This window comes from Dendrobates tinctorius, unplaced genomic scaffold (genome assembly GCF_039654945.1).
Source record: "Dendrobates tinctorius isolate UK_male_01 unplaced genomic scaffold, ASM3965494v1 ptg000223l, whole genome shotgun sequence".
NCBI lineage: Eukaryota > Metazoa > Chordata > Amphibia > Anura > Dendrobatidae > Dendrobates > Dendrobates tinctorius.
The window spans coordinates 17,913,463-17,936,285 of NW_027361890.1; the positions used below are offsets into that span (position 1 = coordinate 17,913,463).

At 45.3% G+C, this 22,823-nt stretch overlaps 1 protein-coding gene across 7 annotated transcripts in view; it reads right to left on the minus strand.

Annotated features, from left to right (window-relative positions):
• Positions 1 to 22,823, minus strand: part of CHD6 (chromodomain helicase DNA binding protein 6) — a 275,948-nt gene that overhangs the window by 154,899 nt on the left and 98,226 nt on the right. For all 7 annotated transcript variants that reach the window (XM_073555368.1, XM_073555372.1, XM_073555370.1 and 4 more), the window contains 3 exons: positions 11,805 to 11,863; positions 10,242 to 10,359; positions 918 to 1,004 (listed from right to left, as the gene is read on the minus strand). In XM_073555368.1, the coding sequence (XP_073411469.1) occupies positions 918 to 1,004; positions 10,242 to 10,359; positions 11,805 to 11,863 (264 nt within the window). The remainder of the gene's footprint in view (positions 1 to 917; positions 1,005 to 10,241; positions 10,360 to 11,804; positions 11,864 to 22,823) is intronic.

Genomic DNA, 22,823 nt, shown 5'->3' on the forward strand with positions numbered 1-22,823 from the left:
GTCTGTGAACATAGAGCTGATGTGCCTTGCCAAAAAGTTCAATTTTTGTCTCATATGTCCATAGGACATTCTCCCAGAAGCTTTGTAGCTTGTCACCATGTAGTTTGGCAAATTCCTGTCTGGCTTTTTATGAGTTTATCTTTTCAACAATGGTGTCCTCCTTGGTCATCTCCCATGAAGTCCACTTTGGCTCAAACAACGACGGAGGGTGCGATCTGACACCGATGTTCCGTGAGCTTGAAGTTCACCTTTAATCTGTTTAGAAGTTTTCTGGGCTCTTTTGCTACCATTCGTATTATCTGTCTCTTTGATTGGTCATCCATTTTCCTCCTGCGGCCACGTCCAGGGAGGTTGGCTACAGTCCCATGGAGCTTAATTTCTGAAAAATATGTGCAACTGTAGTCACAGGAACATTATCCTGCTTAGAGATGGTCTTATAACTTTTACCTTTAACATGTTTGTCTATAATTTTCTTTCTAATCTCCTGAGACAACTCTTTCCTTCGCTTCCTCTGGTCCATGCTGAGTGTGATACACACCATGTCACCAACAGCAGTGAGTATCTGTAGCCCTCTATACAGGCGCACTCACGGATTCCTAGATTGTAGACACCTGTGATGATAATTAGTGGACACACCGTGATTAAACATGTCCCTTTTGTCACATTATTTTCAGGGGTACCATCATTTCTGTCCAGGCTTATTTCATGAGTTTTATTTTTTTTTTTTAAATTCTGTGGAAGGTTGAAAAGCAATGTCTGACTTTAAATTGTTTATTTTCATAGATTTTTTATTTCTTATTACTTTTGTAAGATTAAAGTTATTTCTGTGACCATTGTGGGTTTTTCTGTCATTAAACTAGGGGTACCAACAATTTTGACCATGTGTGTACATTGAAAGAGAAAAATGGTCAACTTACCTCTCCTGTGTCAGAGTCTTTTGTATGTGCAACTTCTAAAATTCTGTCCACTTCCACATAGTCTGGATTAAACATATCTTCATCTGGCTAAGAAAGAAATGTGAAGATATTTGTCGTCAGGAACCACTGTATTGAATGGTCCCAATACATACATGTATCCTCACACAATTCATTTATACTTAAATGCAATTTAATTTTCAAAATTTCTCAAAACTTCGAAAGGATTTCCTATAGCAGACAAATATGTAAACAACCGTGTGTTAGTAGAGTGCTTCCATTAAAACGATCAGATCAACTTATATACTGTGAGCCCTCGTGGACAGGGTCCTCTCTCCTTCTGTACATGTGTGTCCCTTGTCATTGTCTATAGTTCCCCTTTTCATATGTAAAGCGCCATGGAATAAATGGCGCTATATAAATGAATACCCTGTGGGGTACCACAGGGTTCTGTATTGGGCCCCCTACTATTTAAAATATTTATTAATGATCTAGTGGATGGCTTACACAATAAAATATCAGTATTTGCAGATGATACAAAACTATGTAAGGTAGTTCACACAAAGGAGGACAGTTTGCAACTACAGACAGATTTGAGTAAATTGGAGAATTGGGCAGAAAAATGGCAAATGAGGTTTAACAGATAAGTGTAAGGTTATGCACATGGGAAGGAGAAACAGATGCTACAATTACTTACTAAATTGGAAACTGCTGGGGAAATCAGACATGAAAAAAAGAGATTTTTGTGTACTCACCATAAAATCTCTTTCTCTTAGCCTCTAATTGGGGGACACAGAACCATGGGTGTTATGCTGCTGTCCACTAGGAGGTGACACTATGCATAATCTGAAAAAGATTAACTATGGCTCCTCCTCTGCAGTATACACCCCTGGACGGTGTCAGCCTACTCCAGTTTTGTGCAAAAGCATTAGGAGGAATGTAACAGAAACGACATAACCATGCCTGTAAGAAGGCTACTATGTACGAGCTCAAAGAACAATACTCAACCATAACAACGGCCTGTAAGGGCAACAAGGTGGGAGCTGTGTCCCCCAATTAGAGGCTGAGAAAAATTTTACAGTGAGTACACAAAAATCTCCTTTACTCTGTCGCCTCATTGGGGGACACAGAACCATGGGACGCCTCAAAGCAGTCCCTGGGTGGGAAGCAATGGACGAATATTGTGCTAGCAGGTCTCTAAACTTGGGGCACTGCCGCCTGCAGAACCCGTCTACCCAGGCTCGCATCCGCTGAGGACTGGGTATGAACACTGTAGTGTTTCGTAAACGTGTGTAGGCTAATCCAAGTGGCCGCCTTACACACTTGTTGTGCCGAAGCCTGGTGCTGAATGGCCCAGGATGCCCCAACTGCCCGCGTAGAGTGCGCCGTGATACTGGCCGGAAGAGGGGAATTGTTAAGTCGAAAAGCCTCTTGTATGGTGGACTTGATCCACCTGGCAAGGGTAGCTTTGGAAGCCGGCAGACCCTTGCGAACGCCTTCCGGAAGAAGGAAAAGGGAATCAGACTTCCGGAAGGGTGCAGTCCTAGACACGTATATACGCAATGCCCTGACGAGGTCAAGCGTACGCAGAGCCTTCTCCACTCTATGAACCGGAACCGGGCAAAGGGATGGCAGTGAAATTTCTTCATTGAGGTGGAAGGTGGACACAACCTTCGGAAGGAAGGCTGGTACTGTACAGAGAACCACCTTGTCCTGGTGAAAAGCTAGGAAAGGCCGTCTGCAGGAGAGTGCTGACAATTCAGACACCCTACGCAGCGAGGTGATTGCCACCAGAAAAAACACTTTCTGTGACAGGATGCGGAGTGGGACTTCCTTAAGGGGTTCGAAAGGTGGTGCCTGTAATGCTGTCAGGACCAGGTTGAGATCCCACGTTTCCAGTGGGCGTCTGTAGGGGGGAACCAATCGGGAAACTCCCTGGAGAAAAGTCCTTACTTGCAGCTTGTTAGCAATACGCCTTTGGAAAAGCACTGAAAGCGCTGACACCTGGCTCTTAAGCGAGCCTAGGGATAGCCCGGCGTCCAGGCCCGATTGAAGAAAACCCAGCACCTTCAGGAGGGAATAAGGGAGTGGGACCTGTTCACGGGAGTCGCACCAGGTAAAGAAAGCTCTCCAGGTACGATAATAAATCTTGGCGGAGGCTGGTTTTCTTGCTCTGATCATGGTTGTGATGACGTCTGGTGAGAGCCCTGCTTGGGTTAGAACCCAGGTTTCAAGGGCCAAGCAATCAAATTGAGAGCCCCTGAGTTCAGATGGTAGAACGGAACTTGTGACAGAAGGTCATGACGGTTGGAGAGACGCCAGGGGGCGTCTGCTGTAAGTTGCACGACGTCGGCATACCATGTCCATCTGGGCCAGTCCGGCGCGATCAGGATGGTTGGAACTCCCTTTTGTTTGATCTTCCTCATGACTCTGGAGATCAGGGGGATGGGTGGAAAAATGTACAGAAGCTGGAACTGGGTCCAGTCCTGCACCAGGGCATCCGCTCCGAGCGACCGCGGGTCGCTGGTCCTGGCCATGAAATTGGAGACCTTGGCATTGAAATGGGATGCCATTAGGTCCACGTCCGGGGTCCCCCAGCGATGGCAGATCTGGTGAAAATTTCAGGATGGAGAGACCACTCTCCCGCGTCCATTCCTTGTCTGCTGAGGAAGTCGGCTTCCCAGTTGTCCACACCCGGAATGTAGACCGCTGAGAGTACCGACCTCATCTCTTCCGCTCAGTGGAGGATATGTGCCACTTCTCTCATCGCCTGGGCACTGCGGGTCCCGCCTTGGTGATTCACATATGCCACCGCCGTGGCATTGTCCGACTGTATCCATATGTGAGAGGCTGCCAGCAAGCGATGAAAGGCTCTCACTGCCAGGAAGATGGCCCGAATTTCCAGAATATTGATGGGCAAAGTCATTTCCGCTCTTGACCACTTGCCTTGTGCCCTGTAATGTAGGTGCACCGCACTCCAACCTGTCAGGCTTGCATCGGTGGTCAGGACCTTACAGTGACCTGAGAGAAAAGATTTTCCTCTTGCAAGCGAAGTTGGCTTGAGCCACCAGTGTAGGGACCTCCTGGTTGATGATGTCAACCGGAATTCCCTTCGAGGGAGAAGGGATTCCTGTCCTAAGACTTGAGGATGCCAAGTTGAAGAGGCCTGAGGTGAAACTGGGCAAATGGTACCGCCTCCATTGCTGCTGCCATCCTGCCGAGGACTCTCATGGCAAACCGGAGAGATCGGGGAGGATTGCGGAGGAGTATGCGAACTCCCAGACGGAGAGCCAGTGTCTTGTCCCTGGGAAGGAGCACCAGACCCCTGGAGGTGTTGAATAGCATCCCGAAGAAGGTCAGGGTCTGATTGACTAACCAGCCCAGGCGACTCAGAGTGTCGATTGTGATTGAGACGCTGACCTCGCAGTCCTTGAAGGTGGAAGCCTTGATGAGAAGGTCGTCCAGGTATGGAACGACTACAATGCCTATGGAGTGTAGAACGTCCATGGTGGCTGCCATGATCTTGGTAAACGTTCTTGGAGCTGTGGCAAGTCCGAACGGGAGAGCCACGAACTGGTAGTGGTCTTGGTTGATCGCGAACCTGAGAAACCTTTGATGAGTGGGAGCAATTGGTATGTGCAGGTATGCGTCTTGAATGTCTATGGAAGCGAGATATTCTCCCTGCTCCATGGACGCAATGATGGACCGAAGGGACTCCATGCGAAAATGACGTACCCGTACATATTTGTTGAGCTGTTTTAGGTCTAGTATGGGCCGGACGCTGCCTCCTTTCTTGGGGACTACGAATAGATGAGTAGAACCCTCGGAAGCGTTCGGTCACTGGAACCGGTACTACGACTCCTGCTTGAAGGAGAGAGGAGACTGCTTGGTGGAAGGCACGAGCCTTGTCTGGCGGTTTTGGTGGAACAGAGAGGAAGAACCGGTTCGGTGGACTGGAAGTGAACTCTATCTTGTATCCGGAAGACACTATTTCCCTGACCCACCTGTCTTCTGTAATAGGCAGCCAGACTTGCTGAAAGAGTAGAAGTCGCCCGCCTACTGGTGGGGTGTCTTCCGGAGTTCGAGAGTCATGATGAAGCGAAGTTTTGAGGTTTTCCTCCCTTGGGTTTCACTTGGCCAGCTTTCGACTGCCAGGTCTTGTCCGGCCTCTGCGCCGCCCGTGGGTTGTCCCTGCGTGGAGAGTGGTTACGATTTTGTGCTGGGCGCGAGACTGACCAGCCCAAAGAATTCCGAAAGGATCGGAATCGTGTTTGGTTACGCCGTTTAAACGTGCGTTTAGGTTTGAGTTGAGGGAGAGAGGTACTCTTACCCCCAGTGGCGTTGGATATCATTGTGTCCAACTTTTCACCGAAAAGCCTTCCACTAAGTGATGGGAGATGCGTGAGGGACTTCTTTGAGGCCGCATCCGCTTTCCATTCCCGCAGCCAGAGGATACGCCGGATCGTGATTGCGTTTGCTGCTATCCCCGCTACACCTCTTGCGGAGTCCAGGGCTGAATGAAGCATATAATCTGCTACTACTGCTATTTGAACCGCTTGGTCTGAAAGCCCGGGATTTGAAGCTTGAAGACCCTCTTGCAATGCTTTGGCCCAAGCCAGAATGGCCTTGGCCGCCCAAACTCAAGCGAACGCGGGGGGCCAGGGAGGCCCCTGCCGCTTCGAAGACTGAACGAGCCATGCGTTCTACCTGCCGATCTGCTGCGTCCCTGAGGGTTGAGCTATCTGGCAGTGAGAGTAGGGTCTGTGCTGCTAGTCTAGAGACTGGGGGGTCCACTTGGGGTGGATCGGTCTACTGATTGGTGTCCTTTTGTGGGAAGGGGTACCTGGCCTTCAAATATTTGCGATTGGTGAATTTCTTCTCAGGCTGAGAAAATTGCTTAGCAAGGATCGTCTGAAAGTCCGGGTGGTTAGAGAAAACCTTAGGTGGTTTCAGGACACCTTCAAAGCAAATCTTGTGTTCTGGGGCTTCCGGGGTTGGATCGGAAATGTCCAGCACCCGATGGATGGAAGAGATTATGTCTTCAACTAGCGCTGTATTGCTAGGGGGACAAGGGACTAGAGACCTCTCCGTCTCGTTGTCTATTTCGGAGTCACAGATGCCTTCCGAATCCTGCGTATCGCTGAGGCGTTCCCTGGTGGGTGAACTGGGGCGGAGGTCCTCTGTAGTCGGGGGTCACTGCGGCGATCGGCGTTGTCTGTCTCTGGTAGGGGACGGTCTAGGTGACCTGGAGGGGGATGACCGTGTGCTATGGGATGACGCAGAGGAACAGGACATGTGGGCCCACTTACGTCTGGGGAGTCAGAAGCGGCCTGTCCCTGAGTGGAGCTATCCCTTTGCTGGGTAACGCTCATAGCCGAGACATGACCCTGCAGAGCCTGGAGTAATGTGGAGGTTAGGTTATCTATGGACTGTGTCAGACTGTGACATCTGGGTAGCCCATTCCGGCGTGGTAGCAGTCACTGAAGCATTGGTAGGAGCCTCTTGGGGTTTTGACCCAGTATTCTGGATACAGTCCCTACAGTGGGGGTACGTGCTGCCACTGGGGAGAGTGGATTTGCAGGCTGTGCAGAATGCATAAAAACATTCCTGCCTGGTTCTCTTGTACCTTGAGCCTGGCATAGTGCTCAGAGCGTGGCAGGACTGGTTATGAGAGAGCCCTACAGGGGTGGATATGCAGGAGAAACTTATAGGGGAGCCTTACAGGGGATCCGGATTCACAGCCGAGCACAAGAGCCCGAGCTGTGATCTTACCCCACCAGTGTGCCCCTAGGTCCAGCGCCGAAGATCCACCGTTCTGTGCCCCCCGGAGACTGGCTGGCGTGGTGCTGCTGATTTTCTCCCTTTGCCTGCTTCAGAAATGGCCGCCGGGAGGATGAGGAGGGAGAAGAAGGGGGTGGAGAGCTGAGAAAGGGCGCGCAGAGTTGTGTAGAAACGCGCCCTTTCTGCCTCGATCCGCCCCTTCTAGGACACTGTGGAGTGTCATAATTGTCATCCAGGGGGCGGCCGGGGGGGGGGGGGGCGGAGAGGAGGCGGCGACCTCAGCTAGGCCGAAGCCGCGGCCTAAATTAGAGACCGATGCCCAGGAAGGGCTCCAGGCCGGCGCAGTAGTCCGGGGGGAAGGTTGGATTTTTACCGGACCCCTCCAGAATGAAAGGCAGGCTAGCGGTGGGGCCGCAATCTGAAGCGGGGCCCTGTGATGGGTCCTCCTGAGGCGCTAAATGTGATGCTGCGACAGAGACAGGGACTCAGGGAGCCCTGTGTCTGTACATGCTATGCCTGCCAGCACTCCCCCCCGGCCCCGACAGAAGCCCGCAGCTGGCTGGGGTTCCTGGATACCGTGCAGATTGCCATGGGGCAGACCCTACCTGAGGCGTCTCAACCTAATACCCCCAGAGGGGGATTAGGGAGGCTGCTGCTGTCACCATCAGGGGGCTTCTTCCTCGCCCTCAACCCAAGACCAAAAGGAATTGGGGGAGGGGCGTCTCTACTTCGAACCAGCACCCGCAGGGCTGGGGAAGGAGCGACATGGGGAAGCACCATCTCGACTTCAACTGGGCACCCCATAATAGAGGGCCGAGGAAGGAGCCATGCCAGGAGTCTCAAAGGAGACCCACTTTTCTTCATTTTTAGGTGTGCCTCCATGCGACACTAAGCAAAAATTGGAGAAGGCTGACGCCATCCAGGGGTGTATACTGTAGAGGAGGAGCCATAGTTAATCTTTTTCAGATTATGCATAGTGTCGCCTCCTAGTGGACAGCAGCATAACACCCATGGTTCTGTGTCTCCCAATGAGGCGACAGAGTAAGACTTAGGCATCTTATTCAATAAGTTGGTTATTCAATAAGAAGCTAAATTGGAGTGGCCAGTGTCAGGCAGCTGCCACCAAAGCAAATAGGGTCATGGGATGCATTAGAAGAGGTCTGTGGAAACGAGATGAAAACATAACTCTCCCTCTGTACAAATCACTCGTCAGACCACACGGAGTATTGTGTGCAATTTTGGACGCCGGTGCTCAAGAAAGACATTACTGAACTTGAAAGGGTTCAAAGGCGGGCTACTAAAATGATAAATGGAGTTGGTTCACTACAATACCCAGAAAGGTTATCAAAATTACGTCTATTTACTCTAGAAAAGAGAAGACTTAGGGGAGACCTAATATATATATACACAAGTATATCAGAGGGCAATACAGAGATCTCTCCAATGAACTGTTTGTACCAAGGACTGTGACAAGAACAAGGGGGCATTCTCTTCGTTTGGAGGAAAGACAATTTCTGCACCAGCATAGAAGAGGGTTCTTCACGGTAAGAGCAGTGAGGCTCTGGAATTCTCTTCCTGAGAAAGTGGTGATGGCCAACTCACTGAATGAATTTAAGAAAGGAATGGATGCTTTTCTTGTGAGTAACAGTATAGAAGGTTACGAATAACAGAATATTATAAGTAGATGGGGAAGGATGGTAGCTTAGGGGAAGGAATTTTTTTCCCTATGGAGAAAATTGGCGCCTACTCTGTGGGTTTTTTGCCTTCCCCAGGATTAACAATGCAGAACAGCTGCACTAAAAATAGGCTGAACAAGATGGACATAAGGTCTTCCTTCAGCCTTCAAAACTATGTTATGTTAATAATAATAATATACAAGAAATATACAGTATTTGTATTCTATTTACAACAATGCAGTTTAGATCTTCCAGATTATCGAAAAAGCCCATATGACTAGTACTTCGCCAAGTGTCCAGCTGATCTATGCTCTGGAGGAGACCAGTTGGGTTGCACACATGGTTCTGTTCTATAAGATTTTGCAGCAACACAAATGCAGCTATTCTACACAGTAAGGGTCCATTTCTATGGGTTTACCGACAAAGAGCGGCAATAGTTTTACATGCTGCAAACACCATGAATGTGCAAACTGTGAAGGGACAAACAAACAGGATTTTGATCGCTCGTCTCCATACAGTTTGTATTATGGGTTACACAACAAAACATCGTGTCAAGAATTGATGACTTTTATGCTTGTTATGCATACTATGTTATGATACTATCAGCCAACAAAATATAGTTTGCTTGTTTGACGTGTGATCACAGGGCTTGTTTAAAAAGTACCGGTCACCAGCCTGGGGCTGCCTTTTTTATTCAAGAAAAGAATGACACCTATTAATAAAAGTGTCACTAATTATCCCTAATATCCCCTCCCTATTGGACCAGACTTCCTGTTTGTAGGAACCTGCAGGATTTCATAACCCGCTGCAGCTGTTGCAATGAAAGGGAAAGATCTTGCATGTTCTCATAAGAGCTCACTGTTTGCACTAACTCAGCTCTATTGCGTACTTTCATAAGGTAATATCAGACCATGGTGGGTTAGTGAAAAGAGCAAGCTCTCACTCTTTCACGGCGACATGGGCCCTGGTAGGGATGCGGTCTAACACTCTGTATGCTAGGATGCCATGCTCCAGAAGTTCTGACCCAACTTTTGCAATAGGTCCTTTAGGAACACTGAAGACCACTTTTCTTAATAGGGGTTACGTAGAGCATTCACCAATATTTTAATAAATAGAGCTGCCCACTCTTGCATTAAAATATTGTAATGAATAATGATCTGGAAACCAGCATTCTATCTTCCAATTATCAACCCATATAAATAAAGGCCCTAATGTTAAGGGCCTTTCTCACATAGCGAGATCTCTAGCGAGATCGCTAAAGCGTCACCGATTTTGTGACACAACAGCGATCTCTCTTTGTATGATACGTACCTGCGACCGGTACCCCCCGCTGGATATCGCTGATCGTGCTCGAATGGCCTGGGCCATTTTTCTGTCGTTGGCGTCCCGCTGGCCGGGATCCATCACTGTGTTCGGCGCCGACTAGCGACGTCGCAGAACTCATGGACACAGGCGGAAGTCGTCAGAATCGCTGCGGTGTGACAGGTCACAGCGACCCCCGACGGATCGCTGTATCGCTGCTGTGTCGCTGGAGAGATCTGCCTGTTTGGCAGCTCACTAGCGACCATTTAGCAATGCACCAGCGATCCTGACCGGGTCATATCGTTGTCGGGATCGCTGGGGCATCGCTAAATGTAACGGGACCCTTAGATGGAAACCCGACAGATCCAGTTAATGGTACCAACGTAAGGAATGCTTAAACAGACTAGTAATTTATAAGATAAGCTGTTACACCGATAGTAAAATGATGTGTGAGAAACTGGTCAAGTGAAAGAAAAACAATCCTTGGCAGAATCGGACATGTACAGTGCATACAGGACAGACTAAGAAAATACAAGGACAGCATCTTTTTACTGGACCCAATACTAACCTCAGTAAAAATATGCTTCATCTGTGCTTGCTTGTTTCGGAACCTCTTTATTTTCTGCTGTATCCTCGGATCTTTTTCAAGATCTTCCAGCGTTGCCCACTTACAATGGAGATAGGAACTGGAAAAGATACAAAGACAAAAGTAGTCATTAGAACAAAAAAATGTCATGGTCTTGGCATAGAAAGACAAATGAAAAACTCTTATGTTTAGCTTCATTCTAGCTGCTAATACTAGGTTAAACATCCTACTTATGTCTATTAGAGTTGTAGAAAACGGAAAACACAGAAACAGACCACTGGCATTATTATTTTTAACTCCCAGAAATGTCAATGAAGAGAGCTGCACGAGAGCCCACCTGTGTTCTTTCAATAAGTGAGAGTATAAAAGGTTGCCCCTTCACCTATCAGGAATTCAGAGGATATCTTTTGGATATGTCATATATGCTAGATAAGAGAATACTTCTTTTAGGGGTGTCTCCATATAAACAATTGTTAAATATTAAGTGCACTACAAACAGTGCTGTGGTTTCTGGTTTGTTTTTGCTTTTTATAATTACACTTTTTGAGCCTTTTGGGGTCCTCCTTGAATATCTCTAAATGCAGCCTCCTGCTTTAGATACGGTGTTATTTGTATCTTTTTCCACATAAACCTCTTATAAAAACAGAAAATGTATTAAAAAAATCCCCATAAAAGTCATTAAAAAAAGCTAAGCCCCTCCCTCCAAAACCAGTGACTTAAGAGTGCTATAAATTAGACTACTATTTTTTGGTTGGTGGAGATAAAAACTCGCTAATCAGCAGTTGGCATAATTTTTTTAAACACAGGCACAACATATGACATGTATGACAGCTCCGACTCATTGGGACGGACAATCTGCTCTGCTGGTGGTAAGTGTAAGGCCTCTTTCACACTTCCGTTTTTGACAATCAGTCAAGATCCGCCAATTTTGAAAAAAAACGGATCCGCCATTTTTCTGTGCGGATCCGTTTTTTTCCCCATTGACTTTCATTATTGGCGGATCCTGACTGATTGCCGTCCATTGCATCCGTTTTTGTGAGGATCCGTCACAATGTTAGTGTCCGTCAACATCCTCAAAGATTTCCAAACGGAGCTTGCAACGTTTTTTTTGGCCGGCGGATCCTCCCCACACTGAATTAAACCGGGTGCCGGACAAAAAAAAAATCATTCATTCTCTCTCTCTCTCCCGTCCCCCCCAGCGGTTCCTTTAAATTTCCTCATTTTCAGGATCCGTCTAAAAACGGATCCTGTGCCATCCGATCACATCAGTTGAGAATGGATCCGCTTATCTGCCTTTTTGGCGGATTTTAACTGATGCAAATAACTGAAGTGTGAAAAAGGCCTAAGAGGACACAGAACTGACTGGTAATTGCTGACCCTTCATTTTGCTGATTAGTGGAGGAACAAGAAAATCCTTCAATCAGCAATGACTAGAAATGGTGTGATCAGTCAGAAGATTACTGCACATTGTTCTAAGCTGTAACCTTTATTTATCCGATCTAGTATTTATCAATCACAATTAACAAAAACCTTGAAAAGACATACAAATTTCTATACTTGACATAGAATTCCTCCACCTCTAATGGTATTCCTCCAGGAGTGAACTGAAAAATAGAAAGACATATTTACAAACAAATGTATTAAACACTGAATGGTAGTCACAAAATATAACAGTCCACCATAAGGCTGTGTGCACACGATGCAGATTTGCAGCAGATCCGCAGCGGATTTTACAGCGCAGAAACGCTGCATATCGCATTGTGATGTACAGTAGCCCCTAAGGGTGTATGCACACGCTGCGGATTGTGCTGCGGAATTTTCCGTGCGGATTTGTGTAAATCCGCAGGTAAAACCTCAGGTCAAAAGACCTGGGGTTTATCTGCAGATTTTCTGCGGTTTAGCCTGCGGGTTTCCCCTGCTGTTTGACACCTGCCATGGAGCAGGTGTCAAACCGCAGTGGAATCCGCACAAAGAATTGACATGCTGCGGATTTGAAACTGTGGAAAATTCCGCACCGTGTGCACTGCGGATTTTCCATTGATTATAATGGTACTGTACACCGCAGCAGAAACTGCTGCGGATCCGCAGGACCAAATCCGCTGCGGATCATCAGCAGAATCCGTAGCGTGCGCACACACCCTAAGAGTGAACCAAAAGAAAAGCAACATACGCCCATAAAAATTTATAGACTTGTAAATCACTTCACATTTAGTGTTCAATACAATGAGCCCAAAGTCCTGAAAGCCTAGATTAAGCATTATAGTGTATTGAACTTTTCAAAAAGAGTAGATTAATCTCTTCGTGACCAAGACAATTTTGACCTTGATGAGCAGTCCAAATTTTTTAAATCTGACCATTGTCACTTTATGAAGTAATAACTCTGGAACTGGAACGCTTCAACGGATCCCACTGATTCTAATAATGTTTTTTCATGACATATTGTACTTCATGTTAATGGTAAATTTTGGTCAACATGATTTGTGTATATTTAGGATAATATCGAAAATTTGACAAAAAAATTAGCAATTTTCAAATTTTACATTTATACCCTTAAATCAGATAGTTATACCACACAAAACAACTAATAACATTTCCAACATGTCTATGTCACATCAGCACAATTTTTCACACACGTTTTTCTTTGAAAGTTAGAAGTGTTAAATGTTGACCATCAATTTCTCAATTTTCCAACACAATTTACAAAACCATTTATTTTAGGGACCACATCACATTTGAAGTTATTTTGAGGGGTCTATATGACAGAAAATACACAAAAGTGACAGCACTCTAAAAATTGCACCCCTCAAAACCACATTCAAGAAGTTTATTAACCCTTCAGGTTCTTCACAGGAATTAATGGAATTTGGAAGGAAAAAAAAAAAATGAACATTTTACTATTTTTCACAAAAATTTAGCTTTAGCCACAATTTTTTTTTTACATTTTGGCCCTGTACAGTACCTTTATTTTCAATGGAAAATGAAAACCGCAGTGCACATAAGGGGTAACAGGAGATATTGGAGCCCGATATTTGTTGTGCAATTTCTTCTGAGTATGCAGATATCCAATTTGTGGGGGAAAACTACTATTTGGACACACAGCAGGGTTCGGAAGATACAGTCATATGTTAAAGTTTGGGCACCCCTATTAATGTTAACCTTTTTTCTTTATAACAATTTTGGTTTTTGCAACAGCTATTTCAGTTTCATATATCTAATAACTGATGGACTCAGTTATATTTCTGGATTCAAATGAGGTTTATTGTACGAACAGAAAATGTGCAATCTGCATTTTAACAAAATTTGACAGCTGCAAAAGTATGGGCACCTCAACATAAAAGTGACATTAATATTTCGTAGATCCTCCTTTTGCAAAAATAACAGCCTCTAGTCGCTTCCTGTAGCTATTAATGAGCTCCTGGATCCTGGATGAAGGTATTTGTGACCATTCCTGTTTACAAAACAATTCCAGTTCAGTTAAGTTTGATGGTCGCCGAGCATGGACAGCCCGCTTCAAATCATCCCACAGATGTTCAATGATATTCAGGTCTGGGGACTGGGATGGCCATTCCAGAACATTGTAATTGTTCCTCTGCATGAATGCCTGAGTAGATTTGGAGCGGTGTTTTGGATCATTGTCTTGCTGAAATATCCATCCCCTGCGTAACTTCAACTTCGTCACTGATTCTTGCACATTATTGTCAAGAATCTGCTGATACTGAGTTGAATCCATGCGACCTTCAACTTTAACAAGATTCCCGGCGCCGGCATTGGCCACATAGCCCCAAAGCCTGATGGAACCTCCACCAAATTTTACTGTGGGTAGCAAGTGTTTCTCTTGGAATGCTGTGTTTTTTAGCCTCCATGCATAGTACCTTTTTGTATGACCAAACAACTCAATCTTTGTTTCATCAGTCCACAGGACATTCATCCAAAATGTAACTGGCTTGTCCAAATGTGCTTTTGCATACCTCAGGCGACTCTGTTTGTGTTGTGCTTGCAGAAACGTCTTCTTTCGCATCACTCTCCTATACAGCTTCTCCTTGTGCAAAGTGCGCTGTATTGTTGACCGATGCACAGTGACACCATCTGCAGCAAGATGATGCTGCAGGTCTTTGGAGGTGGTCTGTGGATTGTCTTTGACTGTTCTCACCATTCTTCTTCTCTGCCTTTCTGATATTTTTCTTGGCCTGCCACTTCTGGGCTTAACAAGAACTGTACCTCTGTTCTTCCATTTCCTTACTATGTTCCTCACAGTGGAAACTGACAGGTTAAATCTCTGAGACAACGTTTTGTATCCTTCCCCTGAAAAGCTATGTTGAATAACCTTTGTTTTCAGATCATTTGAGAGTTGTTTTGAGGAGCCCATGATGCCACTCTTCATAGGAGAATCAAATAGGAGAACTACTTGCAAGTGGCCACCTTAAATACCTTTTCTCATGATTTGATACACCTGGCTATGAAGTTCAAAGCTCAATGAGGTTACAAAACCAATTTAGTGCTTCAGGAAGTCAGTAAAGGAGTTAGGAGTGTTCAAATCAAGAAAATGATAAGGGTGCCCATACTTTTGCACCGGCCAAATTTTGTTTAAATGCAGATTGCACATTTTCTGTTAGTACAATAAACCTCATTTGAATCCAGAAATATAACTGAGTCCATCAGTTATTAGATATATGAAACTGAAATAGCTGTTACAAAAAACAAAATTGTTATAAAGAAAAAAGGTTAACATTAATAGGGGTGCCCAAATTTTTACATATGACTGTAAGGAGAACCGCTTGACTTTTTGAATGCAAAACTGGCTGGATTCGAGAGCGGAAGCCATGTCGTGTTTGGAGAGCCCCTGATGTGCCTGAACAGTGGAAACAACCCACAAGTGATCCCATTTTGGAAACTACACCCCTCTATTTTATTCAGGGGTATTAGGATTTTTAACCCAAAGGTACTGCACAGAATTTGATAACATTAGGTCATCATATTGAATATGTCGTCATTAGTGTTGAGCGCAAGTGCCCACTACTCGAACTTGCAACTGGGTGCTCGTGTATGCACCAAGTATCCCAGGTGCTCCAGTGACCCAGAGCAAACTCGAGTAGCAATCACTTGCGCTCAAAACTAGTCAATTTTTTTTCCGACTTTCGAAAAAAATTAACTCCAACGCTAACCCTAGCCCAACCCCAACTAGCCTAACCTCAACCCTAGCCTAACCCCAACCCAACCCAATGACAAAGGATGAAAGAAATAAAAATGATAAAATAAAAAAAAGTAATGTGACTAAGGGGATAACACAGGGGGGCGATGACATACTAATTATTGGCTTTTGATCACTGTGATAGGGTCTATCACAGTGATCAAAATGATCACAGCCCACTAACAACTGGTGTTTTCCCCTCAAGCTTTAAACATGCCTCCATCACACCTATCCTCAAAAAGCCCTCTCTTGACCCATCCTCTGTATCTAGCTATCGCCCTATATCACTTCTCCCCTATGCCTCCAAGCTACTGGAACAACACGTCTACCTTGAACTGTCCTCCCATCTCTCTTCTTGCTCCCTCTTCGACCGCTTACAATCTGGCTTCCGGTCACACCACTCCACTGAAACTGCCCTTACTTAACCACCAAGAGCAAGCGACACTACTCTGTCCTCCTCCTCCTGGACCTGTCGGCTGCCTTTGACACAGTGGACCATTCCCTATTATTACAGACCCTCTCATCCCTTGGCATCACAGACTTGGCCCTATCCTGGATCTCATCATACCTAACAGACCGGACATTCAGCGTCTCCCACTCACACACCACCTCCTCACCTCGCCCCCTATCTGTCGGAGTCCCACAAGGTTCAGTACCTGGGCCCCTGCTGTTCTCTATTTACACCTTTGGCCTGGGACAGCTCATAGAATCTCATGGCTTTCAGTATCACCTCTACGCTGATGACACACAGATCTACATCTCTGGGCCAGATATCACCTCCCTACTAACCAGAATCCCTCAATGTCTGTCCACTATTTCATCCTTCTTCTCCGCTAGATTTCTGAAACTCAACATGGACAAAACAGAATTCATCATCTTTCCCCCATCTCACGTGGCCCCCCCTACGAACCTACCAATTACAGTAAATGACTGACCACTCTCCCCAGTCCCACAAGCTCGCTGTCTCGGAGTAATCCTTGACGCTGATCTCTCCTTCAAACCACATATCCAAGCCCTTTCCACTTCCTGCCGACTTCAACTCAAAAATATTTCACGAATCCGTTCATTCCTCACCCAAGAATCTGCAAAAACCCTAGTCCATGCCCTCATCATCTCTCGCCTTGACTACTGCAACCTCCTGCTCTGTGGCCTCCCCTCTAACACTCTCGCACCCCTCCAATCTATTCTAAACTCTGCTGCCCGACTAATCCACCTGTCCCCCCGCTATTCCCCAGCTTCTCCCCTCTGTCAATCCCTTCACTGGCTCCCCATTGCCCAGAGACTCCAGTACAAAACCCTAACCATGACATACAAAGCCATCCACAACCTGTCTCCTCCATACATCTGTGACCTCGTCTCCCGGTACTTTCCCGCACGCAACCTCCGATCCTCACAAGATCTCCTTCTCCACTCCCCTCTTATCTCCTCTTCCCACAATCGCATACAAGATTTCTCTCGCGCATCACCCCTACTCTGGAACTCTCTACCACAACATGTCAGACTCTCACCTACCATTGAAACCTTCAAAAAGAGCCTGAAGACCCACCTCTTCCGACAAGCCTACAACCTGCAGTAACCACCGATCGACCAAACCGCTGCACGACCAGCTCTACCCTCGCCTACTGTATTCTCACCCATCCCTTGTAGATTGTGAGCCCTCGCGGGCAGGGTCCTCTCTCCTCCTGTACCAGTTATGACTTGTATTGTTTAAGATTATTGTACTTGCTTTTATGTATACCCCTCCTTACATGTAAAGCGTCATGGAATAAATGGCGCTATAACAATAAATAATAATAATAATAATAATACTACTACATGCACAGTATTTTTTTTCCAAGAAGTGTTGGCGGAGGGAAGGGGGAAGGCGGAGGTAATGGGGAGCTTGGGGACCTCATTTCTCCCTCTTCTCACATGTATATCATGTGAGAAGAGAGAGAAAATGATCGGTTATTCATTTAATAACAGCGATCACATGATCGGGGACCGGAAAGACCAGCCCTGATTGTGTTCTCCAGTGTCTCAGCTACCCCTGGTTTCTGAAAGCACTGAGGTTTTCTGACGCTGGGGTACCCTTATTCCCGACCGCCATTTTAAAAAGGCAATGTGGGAATAAGGCCCCTTAAGGGCAACCGTTTTAATGAGTATCAATGGTCGAAAAAGTGTAGTCCCATCGCCAAGATCCTATCCCAAAATGAAGTAGGTGTAAAAATAATAATATTGGTAAATACCTCCAGTTAGAAATGTAGTATAGTTCTTCTGATTCACTATGTCTCTTTTCTCATGTGCAGGCATTGCAGAACCTTAGATATCCACGTTTACGACCACTAGAAACTAGCTAACTAACTCACTAGATCCGTGGCCGTAACCATGGATACTCAAGGTCCTGTAATGCCTGCACATGAGGAAAGAGACATAGCCAATCAGAAAAACTATTCTACATTTCCAATTGGAGGCATTTGCCAATATTATTATTATTACACCTAATACATGTTGGGATAGGATCTTGGAGATGGGAATATCCGTTTAAGCCAATTTAACCTGAAAATGACCAAACGCAGTAAGTGTAATCTTGGTCCGTGGCTGTCAGAGGTAGCTTAAGACCCTGGGGAGAAAACAGAAGTGGTTTATTACCACTTTTCTGTTCTTTTTCACCCTATATAGTGCCCAATGAGCACCATGCTGTGAGTGGAAGCATCAGCGCTATCAATGCTTATACAGGACCTAATAATGTTCACTTCATCGCGTGTTTGTTAAGCATAGAAGACTTGCTGGGTCTTAGCAGACTCAGATAACCTCTATAAGTGACAAGTGGCGAAGATGGGGACTACCATATTTTACCCTGTACAACAAAAAAACAAAAACAAAATCAGTAAGGGAAAAAAAAATGGCTGCGGGGTCCTTCAGGGAAGGTGGCTTGGCAGCTCCTGCTCAAAGCAGGAGATGACACGCCTTCTCCCAACCTGTCAGACATTGCTCTAATGCCCTGCCGTGCAGAAACATTGCAGAATATCAGATCAGAGCTCTGTCAGTGTAAAGATGATGTCCCTTGTATAAAAAAAAAACAAAAAAAAACAAAATTATAAAATTTTTCTTAAATATTCACAAAGAACAAAAGAAATGAAAAAATATTGATCCGATAAATACATTTATGTAAAAAAAACAAAAACACATTACACATATTTGGTATTGCCACATCCGGAACGATCCGCTCTATAAAACTACCACACTAGTTGACCCCTTAAGTGAACAATGTTAAAAAAAACACAGACAAAAACTATACTTTATCATATCGCCAAACAAAGTACAATAAACCGCGATCAAAAATACAAATGGAAATAAAAATGGTACTGCTGAAAAAGTAATCTTGTCCAGCAAAAAACAAGCCGACATACAGCTCAGTCAATGGAAAAGTAATAAAGTTATAGCTCTCAGAATAAAAAGATGCAAATATAATTATTATTTTTCTATAAAGTAGTTTTTGTGTAAAAGCACCAGAACATAAAAAACTATATAAATGTGGTATCGCTGTAGTCGTATTGACCAGAATACAGCTGCCGTTTTTTGATCATTCTGTCTCCCAAAAATCGGAATAGAAAGCGATCAAATACTGACATGTGGCCGAAAATTATAACAATAAAAACACCTACTCGTCCTGTTAAAAAGCTGTCATATGACCCTGTTGGTCGAAATATGGAAAAATTATAGCTCTCAAAATTTGGGGCTGCATGCAATAAAAGCGTCTTTTAGTGTGTGAAAAAACCCAATATAAATCTGGTATCGCTGCAATCACACCGACTCAAAGAATAACGTAGTCTAATCACTTATAACACACAAAGAACAACGTAAAAAATAAATAAAACAGTTTTTCACCTGCTGTTGATTTATTCATTCTGTCTCCCAAAGAACGCAGTATGGCTCAGCTCACATTTATCCTGCGCTCTACGCTGAACGCTTATACCGGGGTTTTTGTGTAAGTCTATGAAATGCGTGATTCAGACAGAAACCCTGGCAGAAGATTCCCTATAATGGATGCTGTGTGTCTGCCTATGATCCGCCAGTGTCCGTCTTTTTAGAGGAGGTGGATAAAAGTGCGGTCGACCACAGTTTTTTGCACTTCTGAAAAGAAAGACACCACTGAACAGAAGCCAGATGGAGTCCAGAGTAATTCTGCTGCCTCATTATAATGAATGGATCCCCCTCAAGGGTTTCATCGGTCACGTCACTCGGAGATTTAGAATAAAACCCCAAAGTGGACAACATGGAGGGCCAGCTAAATACGATCCTAAATGCTATGTAAAATGTTCCCAATAAAAGCTTCAACTCAATCCATAAAAAAAGCAAGTCCCTGTTAAGGTCCATCATTTGTTAACGGAAATATATTGGGCTTCCACGTTACTAGCAGCACAAAGGCTCTAGAAAAGCAAAATGGCTCCTCGCCCCCAAAAGAAATTCAGTAAATTCTGCGCTCCTATATCCAAATGGCCTCCCTTCTGAGCCCCATTGTGTCTAAACCACATTTAACTTCCATATGTTTGGCATTTCTGTAGTGATGAGAGACTGCTTAATTTACGGGTGCGTGTCTCCAGAAGCATGAGCTGGCCAGCATGTACTAAGCACTACAATGTATTGGTCACTACTATAGCAGTTTGCAAGTTTCACTCAGCAACATCCATTACTGCTTGTTTCTGGAAAACACACATGGAGTCAAAATCGTCACTACACAAATAGATACACTTGAGGGGAGATTCTGCTTTTATAGCACTTACAGGCTCTGTATATTGAGTGTGCAAACTATTCTAGGAAAATCTGCGCTCCAGAAGGCAAATAGCACTCTGTCCCTCTCAAGTCTCGCTGTTTGGCTAAGCAGTACTGTACAGGCACATATGGGGCATTTCTACATTTAGCATACATTGTGGGATGAATTTTGGTGCCATTTCTACCCATTTCCCAATATAAAAATGTTAAATCTGAGGCTAAAACTAAGATTTGGTGGTAAAAATGTAATTATTTTTTCTTCACTGCCCAATGGTATAAAATTCTGTGACCCACCTGTGGGGTCAATATGATCACTACACCCCTAGATGAATTCATTGAGAGGTGTAGTTTGTAAAATGGGGTCACTTATGGGGGAGGGGGGGGGTTCTGCTGGTCTGGCACCTCAGGGGCTCTACCAATGTGACACCATCAAACAAGTCCAGCAAAATCTGAACTCCAATATTCGCGGTCCATTTTCTCTCGTTACCCTTATGAAAATGCAAACTTTGGGGCTAAAAAACATTTTTATGGAGAAATTTTTTTTTATTTTCACAGCTCAACGTTATAAACTTCTATGAATCATCTGTGGGCTCAAGGTGCTCACCACACATCTAGATAAGTTCCCTGAGGGGTCTAGTTTACAAAATGGTGTCACTTGTTGGGGGTTTCCATTGTTTAGGCACATCAGGGGTTCTCCAAATGCGACATGGCATCTGCTAATTATTCCAGCAAATTTTGCATTCAAAAAGTCAAATGGTGCTTCTTCCTTTCCAAGCCCGTGTGTGCTCCCAAACAGTACTTTTCATCCACATATTGGGTATCGGCCTACTCAGGAGAAAATAGACCATACAATTTGTTGCGCAATTTTTCCTGTTATCCTTGTAAAAGAAAATAAATTGGGTCTAAAGGAAATTTTTGTGAAAAAATAGGTATTAGACCTACCGGTAATGATGTTTCCAGGAGTCCATCCTGACACTACCATGGAGGAGGACGTCCTCCTCCTCCTTACAGGGACAGGAAAGCACACGAGAGGTTAAAAGGTCCCGTCCCACCTCCTTTCCCTCAGTGATTTAATGAGAACCACAGTGTGGATAATGCAAATAACACTTTAAATGACAAATCATCTTACATCATATGACATAACATGAACAGGGAGGGAACTACCCGTGCCGTCAGGATGGACTCCTGGAAACATCATTACCGGTAGGTCTAATACCCATTTTCCAGGACGTCCACATGACAGCACCATGGAGAGTACCAAAGCACCTCCTCAGGGTGAGATTACCGCCTGGAAGCCTTTCTCCCAAATGTGGTCTGTGGGCCCTTAGGCTTTCTGGTGGGTCAGCGCCTTTAGATTGGTAGGCGTTTGAGATTACCGACGTAATCCATCTTCTGATGGATGCCTTAGATGCTTTTTTCCCCTTATTTTTTCCACCCAAAAAGGATAAATAGGTTTGGGTCAATACGTCAACTGTTAGTGGCCTCTAGATAATCTATAACGTCACGTCTCACATCCAGAGAGTGGAGATTCTGTTCCTTTTCATTGCGAGGGTTGTCACATAAGGATGGTAACACTATCTCGTGGTTTAAATTTTGGCTAGAGGCTACCTTCGGAATAAATGCCGGGTCTAATCTCAGGATTATACGGTCTTCTCTGATTTGGAACTATGGGTCTCTGGTGGACAGGGCCTGGATCTCACTAATTCTCTTAGCCGTGGTGATGTCTACAAGAAATGCCGTCTTCCGAGTGAGAGTCGAGATGGATATCTCCTCACTGAGGATATAAGGATTCTTACAGAGGGATCTGAGGACCAAGTTAAGGTCCCAAGGTGGGGTGAGCTGCCTGATCGTAGGGCGTAGCCGTTGTGTGGCCCTTATGAACCTTACTACCCAAGGGTGAGAGGCCAGGGGGTAATCAAAGAAGGAGCTCAGGGCCGAAATCTGGACCTTTAAAGTGCTGGGTTTAAGGCCTTTATTATACCCTGACTGCAGGAAGTTTAGGACGCTAGGGAGGTCAGGGGTACCTACCACAAAGTCAGACCTGCCACCCTCCAGACAGAACCTCTTCAACATCTTAAGGTATATTGCGGATGTGACCGGTTTTCTGCTGGCCTGTAGAGTAGATATGACCTGATCCGATAAGCCTATTGCTTTCAGGATGTCCCTTTCAAGATCCAGGCCGAGAGGTGAAGTCTTGCTGGATTCGGGTGGCGGATCGGGCCTTGGTGGATAACATTTTTTTTTCAGAGGGAGCTCGATTGGGCTTTCCACTGCCATGGCCCCCAGTAGGGGAAACCAGCTTCTCGACCAGTATGGGACGACCATCATCACCTTTGCGCAGTCCTCGCGGATCTTCCTGAGTACCGCCGGGATGAGCGCCAGCGGTGGGGACGCGTATGAGAGAGGTTCTTCCCAGACCTGGCTCAGGGCATCTATGCCTTCTGGATGGTTCCCGGGGTTCAGGGAGTAGAATCTGGAGACCTTCGAGTTTTTTCAGTTTGCAAATAGATTTATTCTGGGGTCCCCCAGCACTGACAGAGTTGGTGGAATATCTCCTGGTTCAGCTCCCACTCTGTCGGGCAGATAGTCCGCTACTACATTCTGGGAACCCTCCAGGTGAA